This window comes from Acipenser ruthenus, chromosome 5 (genome assembly GCF_902713425.1).
Source record: "Acipenser ruthenus chromosome 5, fAciRut3.2 maternal haplotype, whole genome shotgun sequence".
Classification (NCBI taxonomy): Eukaryota; Metazoa; Chordata; class Actinopteri; order Acipenseriformes; family Acipenseridae; genus Acipenser; species Acipenser ruthenus.
This window is the reverse complement of record NC_081193.1, coordinates 89,068,850-89,083,273: the sequence shown is the minus strand read 5'-3', so window position 1 is coordinate 89,083,273 and position 14,424 is coordinate 89,068,850. Positions and strand designations below refer to the sequence as shown.

Below are 14,424 nucleotides of genomic sequence, written 5' to 3'. Positions count from 1 at the left end.
ATTTTCAGCCTCACAACCGTTCGGTCCACACTGCCCTCTAAATTCTGCAGTTTTCTAAAAAGAAGAAATATTAAATAAAATATGGATAAATATGAACCAGTGTGCACACATACATGGCCACCAAGCATACATAAAAAATATGCTTATTAAGCATAGTTTGGGGAGAAGAGGTATATCGGTTATTTTAACAAATTAACCAAACTTTATTTCACATTATAAAATGTTAGAAGTAAAAGTACATTGTAACCATTGTTGTAAAATGTAGTTTTTGGAGCACACAGATTTTTTCCAGTCATGTTTGTTACAGTCGCTTATTCATCTGGGACAATCTGTTTCTGTATTCAAACAGTCAAGCCAAGGAATGTGTGAATCGCATTGGACTTCAGGTCATTGTTCCTTCCTCTGTACAGCGATCATTAATATTCCCTTTGATGGGCGATTAATCAGTTTGTTATTGGGGCATCCTAGAGTTTGATGTACTGTATCTGTAGTTAAACAGATTTCTGTAGCACTTTAGTCCGTTGATCAATATTTGATACAGTGTTTCGTCACCAGAGGTAATCAGGTTGGACTGCAATTAAGGGTTTATGTCTGGTAACATAGGGATGGGAAGTTTAAATGTATAAACTCTAAAAAAAAAAAAAAGTCCCCTGGGTCGACATTGTCTATACCTTTTAGGATTTTGAATGTTTGAATCAGATCGCCGCGTAGTCTTCTTTGTTCAAGACTGAATAGATTCACTTCTTTTAGCATGTCTGCATACGACATGCCTTTTAAACCCGGGATAATTCTGGTTGCTCTTCTTTGCACTCTTTCTAGAGCAGCAATATCCTTTTTGTAACGAGGTGACCAGAACTGAACACAATATTCTAGGTGAGGTCTTACCAACGCATTGTAAAGTTTTAACATTACTTCCCTTGATTTAAATTCAACACTTCTCACAATATATCCCAGCATCTTGTTGGCCTTTTTTATAGCTTCCCCACATTGTCTAGATGAAGACATTTCTGAGTCAACATAAACTCCTAGGTCTTTTTCATAGATTCCTTCTTCAATTTCAGTATCTCCCATAAGATATTTATAATGCACATTTTTATTGCCTGCATGCAATACTTTACACTTTTCTCTATTAAATTTAATTTGCCATGTGTCTGCCCAGTTCTGAATGCTGTCTAGATCATTTTGAATGACCTTTGCTGCTTCAACAGTGTTTGCCACGCCTCCTATTTTTGTGTCGTCTGCATATTTAACGAGTTTGCTTAATATACCAGAATCTAAATCATTAATGTAGATTAGGAATAGCAGAGGACCTAATACTGATCCCTGTGGTACTACACTAGTTACCTCGCTCCATTTTGAGGTTTCTCCTCTAATCAGTACTTTCTGTTTTCTACCTGTTAACCACTCCCTAATCCATGTGCATGCATTTCCTCGAATCCCTACTGCGTTCAGTTTGAGAATTAATCTTTTATGCAGGACTTTGTCTAAAGCTTTCTTGAAATCTAAATAAACCAAACTATTTTGTATGATTTTGGACCAAACGGCCATTTATGTTTAGTACAATTTTTGTTTGTATGTTGGAAGTACTGCAATAAAGTAAAGGACTGCCGAGACACACTTCAAACAGGTGGGCTAGGCATCTGTCTTTAACAATTGAATGTAAAGCTTGTGTGAATTTGAATGTTACCTTATTTAGTAATGCTTGACCATGACATACAATTAACTGAACAAGAATGCAAACCTTTTATTCATTAATTAATATTCTTGATTGGCATTTAAAAATAGGACTTGTGGCAAAGTTTGGGAGGTTTATGTACACTAGTATCTAGAGTAGTGTTCTGTGATACCTCGTTTAGGGAGCCTCAATACAGTACCATTATTATTATTTGTTTATTTAGCAGATGCCTTTATACAAGGTGACTTAGAGACTAGGGTGTGTGAACTATGCATCAGCTACAGAGTCACGTACAACTGCGTCTCACCCCAAAGACAGAGCACAAGGAGGTTAAGTGACTTGCTCAGGGTCACACAATGAGTCAGTGGCTGATGTAGGATTTGAACTGGGGACCTCCTGGTTACAAGCCCTTTTCTTTAACCACTGGACCACACAGCCTCCCTTACCGATCTTATGTCCATCACAGTTAATAATGATAGCATGGTGGACTGCTCGCTGTTTAAAAAATATTATATATATGTATATGTATGTGTGTGTGTGTGTGTGTGTGTGTATATATATATATATATATATATATATATGTATAATATTTAATGTGCATTAATTGAATTTTCCCAGAGCACGCAGGGTAGTTGGTCTCTTCCACTAAGCGGAAATGAGTAAGCTTAGTTCATATTGTTTTTAACACAGTTGCAGAGTTTTGTTTTAAAAGCTAAAAAAAAAAAAACCCACAGTATTGAAAAATCGCGATACTTGGATGTCTTTGTTTTATCCCGATGTTCAGTATCGTAGGATTCTGATATCGCTGTACCGTGGAACACTAATGTAAAGGAGAGTGGCGTTGGATTTGAGTATCACAAATCGTAATGTTCAAGTACTCGAACAATATAAAATCCCACCCCTACTATCAGACCGCAGACTTTTAATCTATAAGGCAGATCTTTTAATACCAATTCCAAAATCTTCTGCTATTTTATCCGTGGTAACTCCCTTTTCCAGAAGTGAAAGTATTGAATTTACTTAAAAAAAAAAAAACAGATGAAATTCCATTTTTTTTTTAAATTATTAAATTAACCTTTTAAAAAACAAACTATTCTAAAAATATACTATCTGAAAATGTGTCAATATGTATATAGTTCTACATCCACTGACAACTTTATTTACAAGCATTGTCTTATTGAAGAGGATTTTGAAATGTAACCATTTCAATATATACTTCGGTGAGTGTGTGTTTTTGTCTTCTTAGCGATGTTAAAACATGATTTGTTTATTTAGGGTTCGTTTGCTTAGAAAATACTAACCAGGGCTGTCAGGATACATCAGAGTGTAATATAAAGAATGTGTGCGTGTGTGTGTGTGTAGATATGGTTTAAACACTGACACTGCATCGCATTTAAACAGTTGTATTCATTTTCTAATGCTGTAACATGCTTTCTTTCTGTGGCTACTGTGTAACCCTGCTTTATGATTCTTGTGATCCCCACAGGGACTGTGCAGCAGACCCCACCTGTGTGCTGTGCATGGAGTGTTTCCTGGGCAGTGTGCACAAAGAGCATCGCTACAGAGTAAGAGCAACACAATAAGCAATGCATGTCCATCTCATGGTCTCATGTTGGAAGCGATGGTTCTCCGTATCCACCCTTTGTCTGTGCTGATTGTTTTTCTGCAGATGACAACGTCTGGGGGAGGTGGATTCTGTGACTGCGGGGACATGGAAGCCTGGAAGAAGGGTCCTTACTGTCAGAAACATGAGCCCAACAGCAGTGACCCATCAGTGGAGGTATGATAGCGGGTCTAACTGACAGTGAGGGTTAGTTTTATTTAACCTGTCAGTGCAGGTATGATGGAGGGTCTAAGTGACAGTGAGAGTTAGTTTTATTTAACCTGTCAGTGCAGGTATGATGGAGGGTCTAAGTGACAGCGAGAGTTAGTTTTATTTAACCTGTCAGTGCAGGTATGATGGAGGGTCTAAGTGACAGCGAGAGTTAGTTTCATTTAACCTGTCAGTGCAGGTATGATGGAGGGTCTGAGTGACAGCGAGAGTTAGTTTTATTTAACCTGTCAGTGCAGGTATGATGGAGGGTCTAAGTGACAGCGAGGGTTAGTTTTATTTAACCTGTCAGTGCAGGTATGATGGAGGGGTCTAAGTGACAGCGAGGGTTAGTTTTATTTAACCTGTCAGTGCAGGTATGATGGAGGGTCTAAGTGGCAGCGAGGGTTAGCTTTATTTAACCTGTCAGTGCAGGTATGATGGAGGGTCTAAGTGACAGCGAGGGTTAGTTTTATTTAACCTGTCAGTGCAGGTATGATGGAGGGTCTAAGTGACAGCGAGGGTTAGTTTTATTTAACCTGTCAGTGCAGGTATGATGGAGGGTCTAAGTGACAGCGAGAGTTAGTTTTATTTAACCTGTCAGTGCAGGTATGATGGAGGGTCTAAGTGACAGCGAGGGTTAGTTTTATTTAACCTGTCAGTGCAGGTATGATGGAGGGGTCTAAGTGACAGCGAGGGTTAGTTTTATTTAACCTGTCAGTGCAGGTATGATGGAGGGGTCTAAGTGGCAGCGAGGTTTAGTTTTATTTAACCTGTCAGTGCAGGTATGATGGAGGGTCTAAGTGACAGTGAGAGTTAGTTTTATTTAACCTGTCAGTGCAGGTATGATGGAGGGGTCTAAGTGGCAGCGAGGTTTAGTTTTATTTAACCTGTCAGTGCAGGTATGATGGAGGGTCTAAGTGGCAGCGAGGGTTAGTTTTATTTAACCTGTCAGTGCAGGTATGATGGAGGGGTCTAAGTGACAGCGAGGGTTAGTTTTATTTAACCTGTCAGTGCAGGTATGATGGAGGGGTCTAAGTGACAGCGAGGGTTAGTTTTATTTAACCTGTCAGTGCAGGTATGATGGAGGGTCTAAGTGACAGCGAGAGTTAGTTTTATTTAACCTGTCAGTGCAGGTATGATGGAGGGTCTAAGTGACAGCGAGGGTTAGTTTTATTTAACCTGTCAGTGCAGGTATGATGGAGGGGTCTAAGTGACAGCGAGGGTTAGTTTTATTTAACCTGTCAGTGCAGGTATGATGGAGGGTCTAAGTGACAGTGAGAGTTAGTTTTATTTAACCTGTCAGTGCAGGTATGATGGAGGGGTCTAAGTGGCAGCGAGGTTTAGTTTTATTTAACCTGTCAGTGCAGGTATGATGGAGGGGTCTAAGTGGCAGCGAGGGTTAGTTTTATTTAACCTGTCAGTGCAGGTATGATGGAGGGTCTAAGTGACAGTGAGAGTTAGTTTTATTTAACCTGTCAGTGCAGGTATGATGGAGGGGTCTAAGTGGCAGCGAGGTTTAGTTTTATTTAACCTGTCAGTGCAGGTATGATGGAGGGGTCTAAGTGGCAGCGAGGGTTAGTTTTATTTAACCTGTCAGTGCATGTATGATGGAGGGTCTCTGACAGTGAGGGTTAGTTTTATGTAGCCTTGCATTGCAAGGGGTCCCCAAATGGCTCATCTGGCGTGGCGTGCAGGTGAGTCATACAACCAGAGATCTCCGCGGGGCGCCGCATTGGCTTTGGCACTCCCGGGGTTGGGGAGGTGGGATCTGTCTTAGACCGTTTCTCCTCACCACTCTGCGGCGACCCCTACAAAAAATGCACGCAACTTATCTGGACTGCTCGTTGCATGTGTTTCTGGAACTTGAATGTACACTGGCGCTTCCATCCAATGCATGTGGTGTTCTGAGAATGAAAATCCATGCCAACCCACACTGAGCACTCTGTACCTGGCTTTGTCAAAGCAATACCAGTGCATTGAAACTAAAGAAATGACAAAAACAGCAACTCTCAATAGTTTCTGTGTTCACTTTTAATTGGTTTGTCAAAGTCTGTTTTAATAATATGTTAACAAGCAAAAATATGCAAGTGTGTTAAATTGATTATTACCAGACTTGTCATCCTAATGCGACTCTTAATATTTGTAACATATACAGTCAAGGTAAAGCTGAATTAAACTCCCTGTTTTTCCATGGTGTTTTTCTATGTAGAGATTTGTATTTCACTCGTGTTGACCACTGGATTTGAACCTCTTGTAATGCTAGACTTCTGGGTCCAGGGGGTTAATTGCAGTGAAAGACAGATCTGTTTAGTGGCATCTGAATTCAAAGATGCTGGTGCTCACACACTGTATGTTCTCCCTGTTCTCCATCCCAGGACCCGTTAGCTCACCTGTCCGAGGATATGATAGCCCGTGCCTATAACATCTTCTCCATCATGGTGAAGTATGCCGTGGACATGCTGACTTGGGAAAAGGAGGATGAGTTGCCAGCAGGCTTGGAACCCCCGTGAGTGCCAGCTGGTACAGGTTTCCCACGAGGAGTGTAGCAGGGGTCTCTCTGATGGTGCAGGTTTCCCACGGGGAGAGTAGCGGGGGTCTCACCGATGGGGCAGGTTTCCCACTAGGAGTGTAGCGGGGGGTCTCTGATGGTGCAGGTTTCACAAGAGGAGAGTAGCGGGGGGTCTCGCTGATGGGGCAGGTTTCCCACGAGGAGTGTAGCGGGGGTCTCTCTGATGGGGCAGGTTTCCCACTAGGAGTGTAGCGGGGGGTCTCTGATGGTGCAGGTTTCCCACTAGGAGTGTAGCGGGGGGTCTCTGATGGTGCAGGTTTCACAAGAGGAGAGTAGCGGGGGGTCTCGCTGATGGGGCAGGTTTCCCACAAGGAGTGTAGTGGGGGGTCTCATTCATGAGGCAGGTTTCACACGAGGAGTGTAGCGGGGGGTCTCATTCATGGGGAAGATGTAAATCACAACAATAATGCACACACCACGGCTGCAGCGGCTTTCAGTGGAAATCTCATGTTTTTCAAGAACTTACTGTTTTCAATTCTACGTTTGGTGAAACAAATTAATGTATGACAAGAAAAAGAGGACTGTCCAAGTTGCAGTGATATAACCGCACATGTAATCAGTAATTGGTAAAGTGGCTGTTGACAATGGGGATGAAGTAGCAGAATGGCTGGCTTTGCCTGGTTATCAGAACAGTGAATGAAAGGTCCTGATTGCCACATGTCTGTTAACTGTGGAGTTCAGCCACACCTGCACATGGTCTCCCACCTCACTGCCTGTTAGTTTGTGTTTGTCCCCTTTGTAGCACCTTTTCTGTTCCTGCTCCGTTCTTTTGGATTGTGGATGTAGTTTATTGTTAGGAGAAGTGCATCCATTAAAACCTTTCAAAGTTACAAGTGATGTCATGTTTGTTTTGCAGAGAGAGGCAGGACAGCTACTACTGCATGCTGTTTAACGATGAGGTCCACACTTACGAGCAGGTGATCTACACGCTGCAGAAAGCTGTCAGCTGCACACACAAAGAGGCGGTCAGCTTTGCAACCACTGTGGATAGAGATGTAAGTTTCCTGTTTTTTTGATGGATGGATAGTGGGTTATTTGTAGGGCTGGGACGATGCATCGAATCGTTGGAATAACCATCTGGCTGAAAAAAAAAGTAAAAAAACAAAACGCATCTATCAGTTCATTGATAGGACCGTATTGTATTGGGACCGGCAACATTTAAATCTACACTCTTATTCCTTGCCTTTCCTTTGGTTCCTTTAAATAATAATAATAAAAAAACCTCCCCGTCCACTATGCAGACTAGAGGTAGGCCGCATTTCAGGATCAGATTTCATTTAATTTTAAATAATGCCGTCAGACATTTGGAAGTTTTTTACTAAAGAACAAAATGGAGCGGTAAAATGCGATGCTTGTGGAGTTCTAATGAGCTTCTCTGGCAATACCACCACCCTGCGGGATCATTTAGTAAGACAGCACCCGACAAAATACGATGGTGGGAACACAAGTAAAAAAACTAAAGGACGCAACACCATCAGTGACTGCTTATTTGGGGAAAAAAAGATGATCCAATAAGCGTCAGAGCAAAAGAAATAACAGGCCTGATAGTGGATGTTAGTATAGTAGAGGGAGCTGCGTTTTAAAAATCTGATTGCAAATCTTGCTCCGGGCTATGAAATGCCTTGTCTCGAAATTCATTACTCTGGATCACAAACGTGCAAAGGAAAAGCTTAGACAGGATTTAAGTCAGGAGTGTAATTCAATGACCATCACTACCGACGTATGGACAAGCATGGCACAAGAAGCATTTTTAACAGTCACCTGCCATTACATTAAGCAAAACTGGGAAGTCAAAAGTATTAACAACACGAAAATTACACAGGACACATAGCTGTGAATTTAGCAGAAGTGATCAATCAGATAAACACAGAGTTTGAAGTGGTTACAAAAGTAATAGCTTGTGTTCAAGACAACTCGGACAACATGTGCAGAGCAATGTCTTTGCTTTCTGCAAGCGAGCGTGCTGTGTTACTTTTTGGTAGCGTGGCATGTGTGAGCTGTGCAGGGCACAATATAAATCTCTGCATTCAGAAAAGCTTGGAGGATGTACGACAAGTCCATGCGTTAGTGGCAGCAGCAAGGAGACTGGTTGCACATTTTAAAAAGTGAGATGGCAAGAAGCCCTTTAAATAGGAAACAAACAGAAATGCTGAACACAGAGAAAGCACCACTCAAGTTAATACAGGATGTACAAACATTATTATATGTTTGAACGCCGCCTTGAATTAAAATGGCCAGTTATTGCTGTTTTGTTAAACCCAGGTTTGACCAAAAAGTCTAATGCAGGTACTTTAGATCTAACGACTGTGCAGTGGAAGCTAAGGCTAAGATACTACCTCTGCTACAGCCATTCAAACTGACTACAGTACTTTTAACTGCAAAGAAAAACATTATGGCTAGTTCTTTATACCAACTTGCAACAGGGATAAAACACAGACTGACTGAAGTTCCTGATGAAGAGGAGACACCGTCTTCTTCAAATTCAACTGATTTGCTAATTCCAGTTACACAGAGTTTGAGAGATAAGCTAGTGTGTAATTTGTCTCAGCAATTTTGTTTACATCAGCTGAATGACCCAAGTAATGAGGTCATGCCGCTGCTTTTTGTGTCCTTTCTTGACCCCACAATTTCGCCATCTGGATTTCCTATCTGAACAGACCAAAGCCTGTGTGTCTGAAGCACTGTCTTCCAAACTAGTGAGGCTGGTGGAGGACAACCTCGAAAATGACAGAAATCGATCCGGTACAAGTGAGTGCAGCACAGAGGACTTACCTGTTAAAAAGAAAACGAAGACCAAACAAGCAATGGAATTGTTACTTCGTGGACAGCCACAAACACACTCCAGCAAGAGATGACGATTTATGCTTCTGAAACTCCATTAAACATCAGCGAAGATCCCATGATTTGGTGGAAAAAATACCAGACATGCTTTCCCAACCTAGCAGCGTTGGCAAAGAACATGTTAAGTATCCCTGCAACATCGATCCCGAGCGAGCGAGTGTTCAGCAAAGCAGGGGTGCTTGTGAACAAACTCCGTTCTTTGAAACTGGAGAATGTGGATGCCATAATAGTTCTGAATAAAAACAGAAAATAAACTCTAGAGAGAGCACAGACTTTGTTAGGTTGGTAGTTATTCTTGTGTTCCCTGTTTGGAGGTTTTTTTTCCTCTAATCTGGTTGTCGTCAAGACATCTTAAGGTAAGACAGTAATATTTTTAATGTTTTATTAACTTTTTGTGGGGAACCTCGCCGACAGTGTGACTAGACATAAATAATTAGAAATGTGTAGTTTTAAGTTCAACTGGAGAAACGTTTACTTTTCGTGATTAGATTTGATAAAAATATATATGCTTATATTCTTATTTACACGTTTCTTCGGATCTTTATGAAAACGATGCATCGATAGTAAAAAAAAAAAAAAAAAAAAAAAAAAAAAACACCACCACTACTATCGTCCCAGCCCTAGTTGTTTGTAAGAATGCCCTATGTGAGCAGTTCAGGGTAAAGCTCATTCTACTGAGGCAGTGGCAGCATCCTGGGCTATTATGGCCAGTTGACGAGTTAATTACAATTGCTGTACAGCTTTGTGTCCCTTTTGTGAAGTCTTCTAGACTGGCAGCAGGGGCAGAACCATTGATACGGCTATCCTTTTTTCTTTCTCTCTTTTTTGTTGTAAACCAATCATTTAATGCCCATGACACCACATTCATTAGCTGGCTCTCTGTAGGGTTGTGATTTGCCACTAGATGATTGTGATGGATTTATGTTCTTTTCCCCGCTGGCCAGAGACAAATGAATAATCCCTGAGTACTTCTGAGGAGCCTGTTTATGCAGGAGATTGGACACTCTGCAATAGCTAATATTTCTCTCGTTCTTTTAGGGGCGAAAATCTGTACGATTTGGTGACTTTCAGTTCTGTGAACAAGCAAAGACAGTAATAGTAGTAAGTACTACGTTTTAATTATTTATTTTAACCACATGCATGTCAGTCATCGTGTGTTTTATCAAATCATGTGTTTTGCCATGATGTCCCCCCTTGTGTATTTCAATTCAGACCTTTCTGTAAGTTAGCTGTGAATATGTTTTTCATTGCATTTATTCTTTAGTGTGCCGGTTAGACAATTGCAGCCATTTGCATTCAGCACACTATTAGAATGTCCTGCAAGATCATCCTTTCCCCAGATAAGTTTTTTCATTGATGTTGACCTTTACTTTCTCTTATGCAGAGAAACACTGGCAGGCAGTCCAAGCCCTTGAAGGTTCAGATCATGCATTCTTCTGTGGTGGCTCATCAGTGCTTCGGGCTCAAGGTGCTGTCCTGGTTGGGCCATGTGATCGTTTACTCAGGTGAGTTTACAACCTGATCCTGAGCAACAGATGCTTCAGTAACGTTCGTATTTATTCATTTATTATGCACATGCAACATGGCAGTCAAACAGTCAACCATTACTTATGCAACAGGTCCATCTGCCACTGGGACTGACTTGAAATGTGATATTAGTCCTTTTAGTTTACATCACCAGGGATCAAGATTAAATACAATTCAAATGGGACTCTTTGACAGCCTCAGTTTGCATTATGCGCTGGCAGAACCAGATCCTCCAACTCGCACTGATGGAGGAGGTTACCAATCAAGCGTTCAATACAAAAACACAAGAGGCAGCTATTCATGATGCAGAACGGAGGGCTGTGCTCCAGTCTGATGTTCAGGCTGAATGGAGGGCTGTGCTCCAGTCTGATGTTCAGGCTGAACGGAGGGCTGTGCTCCAGTCTGATGTTCAGGCTGAACGGAGGGCTGTGCTCCAGTCTGATGTTCAGGCTGAATGGAGGGCTGTGCTCCAGTCTGATATTCAGGCTGAACGGAGGGCTGTGCTCCAGTCTGATATTCAGGCTGAATGGAGGGCTGTGCTCCAGTCTGATATTCAGGCTGAACGGAGGGCTGTGCTCCAGTCTGATGTTCAGGCTGAACGGAGGGCTGTGCTCCAGTCTGATATTCAGGCTGAATGGAGGGCTGTGCTCCAGTCTGATATTCAGGCTGAACGGAGGGCTGTGCTCCAGTCTGATATTCAGGCTGAACGGAGGGCTGTGCTCCAGTCTGATATTCAGGCTGAACGGAGGGCTGTGCTCCAGTCTGATATTGGAACGAGATATAGTTTTACAGACTTAGTTCAATGTGGCTTTTGATTAGAAAGGTTATAAAATTGCATTCCTAATTTAAAAAAAAAAAAAAGCAGGTGTTTGTTTAAGTTGTTCTCTCTCTCTCTCTCTCTCTCTCTCTCTCTCTCTCTCTCTCTCTCTCTCTCTCTCTCTGCAGAGGGACTGCGTCGGGTGCTGTGTCAGGTTGCGTTGCAGGAGGGGCCCGAGGGAGAGAATTCCTCCCTTGCTGACAAGTTGATGCTTGGTGACTCCAAGCTGTGGAAAGGTGAGCTCACAATCACACAGCATTGCTTGTTTGGAGTGTTTTTAAACATGCTGTTTGTTTTCTTTAATCACATAAGTAAATGAATACTGTACTGCATTAAAGAGTGATTTGGTGTGTTCTCTGCTGATTGAATGCTGTCCCAGGTGCCAGGACGGTGTATCACCAGCTGTTCATGAGCAGCCTTCTCATGGACCTCAAGTACAAGAAGATCTTCGCTCTCCACTTTGCAAAAGTGAGTTTGATTGGAATTTATAAGAAGATAGAGGGTGGGCCAGATAATATCATTGTATCAATCTCTTGCATCGCACCGAAACGTTAAACTGACCTTAAATACAAAATAAAACAATAGTCAGACCTGTATTAGAGGTTGAAACTGTTAAAAGAATGGAAAATCTTACTCCCAGTACAATATCATTCGTGGTCTCGTTTCATACTCCAGAGTACAATAAGTAAATCACGAGAGACGCTTCCATTTTGAACCTTTTCATTTTGTACTTGTTCACAAACACCACACTTAGTGTTGATCAGAGGGTCTGTAAGTCTGTAGAGCACTTCTTAAAGATCAAACCCTTTTACTGGTGTCTGGTACAAACCCACTATACACCAGTGCTGCCACAGAGTGGTTCTGTGAAACCAATGAGAGAAGACAGTGTTTCTCTTTCTTCACTTGTGGTTCTGTGAAACCAATGAGAGTCGATACGCCGGCTCACTGCAGTGTCTTTGAGCTGTTGACTGGACAAAAAAAATAAAAATAAAAGAGTAATGTAAATTAGGAGAGCCCAGTCGAGACCCAAAATATCTTGAATGTTTTTACTATTTTTTGTTTTTTTCTAACAAAAGGTTAGATTGTCCCAGAGCCAGAGTTTGTCTTGTCCAGGTTCTGACAGTAAGAGCACAGTGATGGAGGTGCAATGAAATGTGAGGCCATTGACCTTGAGGTGAATTTCCTTGTTGTTTAGAATTACCGGCGCTTGCAGACAGATTTCATGGAGGATGACCATGAGCGGGTGATGTCAGTGAGCGCGCTGTCTGTCCAGCTCTTCACTGTGCCCACTCTGGTGAGTACTGTATAGACTTCGTTCTGAACGTACTGAGCGCCCCCTTGCCTCTTCTTTGCCTCCCTATTAGAATTATGAACGCATGCAGAGTGACTTTGTGAAAGATGACCACGACAGAGAGTTCTCGGTAACCGACCTCTCCGTGCAAATTTTCACGGTGCCATCTCTGGTGAGTATGGGCTGCATCTGGAGTGTTGCAGAGGAAGTGAGGGCAAGAAGGAGTGCTGGTATTGGCAATGTGGGCACAGGGCTGGCCTGGTGTGCCTCTAGAGAACGCTTGAGCTGTGATGCATAGTTCACTCCCTAGTCTCCAAGTTGCTTTGGATAAAAGCTTCTACTAAATGATAAAATAATTATAAATGCAATGTAAACAAAAAAAAATAATCAAAAATAAATACTGCCATCATGACAGCTACAGCAGCTTGTTGAGGCCATCAAAAAATAATTTAAATCTTCATTGTTGATCACAAGATAATTTTTCAGGATCTCGAGAAAACGGAAACTATTACTTCTGTTTTCCTGAGATACAGATAAATTATGACACACGTAAGTGATAAGCTCTAGTCTTGTCTATTATGAATGCATGTAAGTGATAAGCTCTAGTCTTGTAAGTGCTTGTCTTGTCTATTATGAATGCATGTAAGTGCTTGTCTTGTCTATTATGAATGCATGTAAGTGGTAAGCTCCGGGCTCATCTATCGCAGTTGGCTCCCTGACTGCAGCTGAAATGCGTGTGCTGCTGCTAACTCCCTGAGGGGTGTGTTTCAGGCCCGCATGCTGATCACAGAGCAGAGCCTCCTGACCGTGATCATCAGAACCTTCATGGATCACCTGCGGCACCGGGACCTGCAGGGCCGCTTCCAGTTTGAGCGCTACACCGCCCAGCAGGCCTTCAAATTCAGGAGGGTGCAGAGCCTCATCGGAGACCTCAAGTGAGTCCAGCAGCTCCTGGGCTCCTGCCAAGCACCATTCACTACATAGACAACCAGCTCAGAACAGCAGGGACCTGTGTTTCTACTGCCAAGCACCTTTCACTACATAGAGATAACCAGCTCAGGGCAGCAGGGACTTGTGTTCTTGGCAGTAGAAAAGCTTTTCAGTCGAATGTAAAAGTTGTATTCAGTGTATGCACCAGGACTTGTTTGTTTCTAAAAAGCATTGATTTCAACAGTCCACTATTGCATACTTCTGTTCTGCAGCACTGTCAGTGTGCTGTACAGTAACATGTGAATATCTTCTCGGCAAAATAATAGTTTAGTTTCACTTTGGCATGTTAATATTACCTGTCACATCAGTGTAGGTTGAGTCATTAACATACTAAATGAGAAGCTTTAAACTACTAATAAAACTCACTCACTGCTTCTGAACTTGAAGACAGTGTTGATTCTTTGCTTTCCTTCGTGTTTTTGTGTAAATCTGAAGAGATCCGTGTTTTTGTAGCTTTGTGCGTCATGTTGGCACATCGCCACTTCTGCAGACTTCCTGCCAAAAATAAGAACTGATTTTAAATATCCCTTTCCCAGGTATGTTTTAATCAGCCGACCAACAGAATGGACAGATAAGCTCAGGGAGAAGTTTCTTGAAGGATTTGAAGCTTTCTTGGAGTTGCTGAAGTGCATGCAGGTAAGTCTGCTTTTGGATTTGTCTTTGCAGATTCTTAAACTCTTGAAAGCGGTGAGTTTAAAAAAAAAAAAAAAAAAAAAAATGTAGCATTTCTATCCAGGATGTATTGAACTATAGCTTGGGGTTTCAAAAGTTACAGGTTTCTATATAGAAGTGCCAGAAGCCCACATGCACTAGTCTATGAGCTGCTTAATAACCTTTAATAAATGTCCTCCAGATATTAGAAACATCTCCAAATGAAATCATTTGAGCTGACACTCAAATT

General features: G+C 41.9%; 1 protein-coding gene across 2 annotated transcripts in view; it reads left to right on the top strand.

Annotated features, from left to right (window-relative positions):
- Positions 1-14,424, top strand: part of ubr2 (ubiquitin protein ligase E3 component n-recognin 2) — a 58,399-nt gene that overhangs the window by 4,999 nt on the left and 38,976 nt on the right. Inside the window, exons 3-13 of one of the 2 annotated variants that reach the window (XM_059024740.1) lie at positions 3,162-3,240; positions 3,345-3,455; positions 5,864-5,994; positions 6,914-7,052; positions 9,937-9,999; positions 10,283-10,403; positions 11,371-11,478; positions 11,622-11,710; positions 12,607-12,705; positions 13,305-13,468; positions 14,060-14,159. In XM_059024740.1, the coding sequence (XP_058880723.1) occupies positions 3,162-3,240; positions 3,345-3,455; positions 5,864-5,994; positions 6,914-7,052; positions 9,937-9,999; positions 10,283-10,403; positions 11,371-11,478; positions 11,622-11,710; positions 12,607-12,705; positions 13,305-13,468; positions 14,060-14,159 (1,204 nt within the window). Of the gene's footprint in view, positions 1-3,161; positions 3,241-3,344; positions 3,456-5,863; positions 5,995-6,913; positions 7,053-9,936; positions 10,000-10,282; positions 10,404-11,370; positions 11,479-11,621; positions 11,711-12,437; positions 12,537-12,606; positions 12,706-13,304; positions 13,469-14,059; positions 14,160-14,424 lie in introns of both variants that reach the window. The other variant, XM_059024739.1, reaches the window with a different exon arrangement.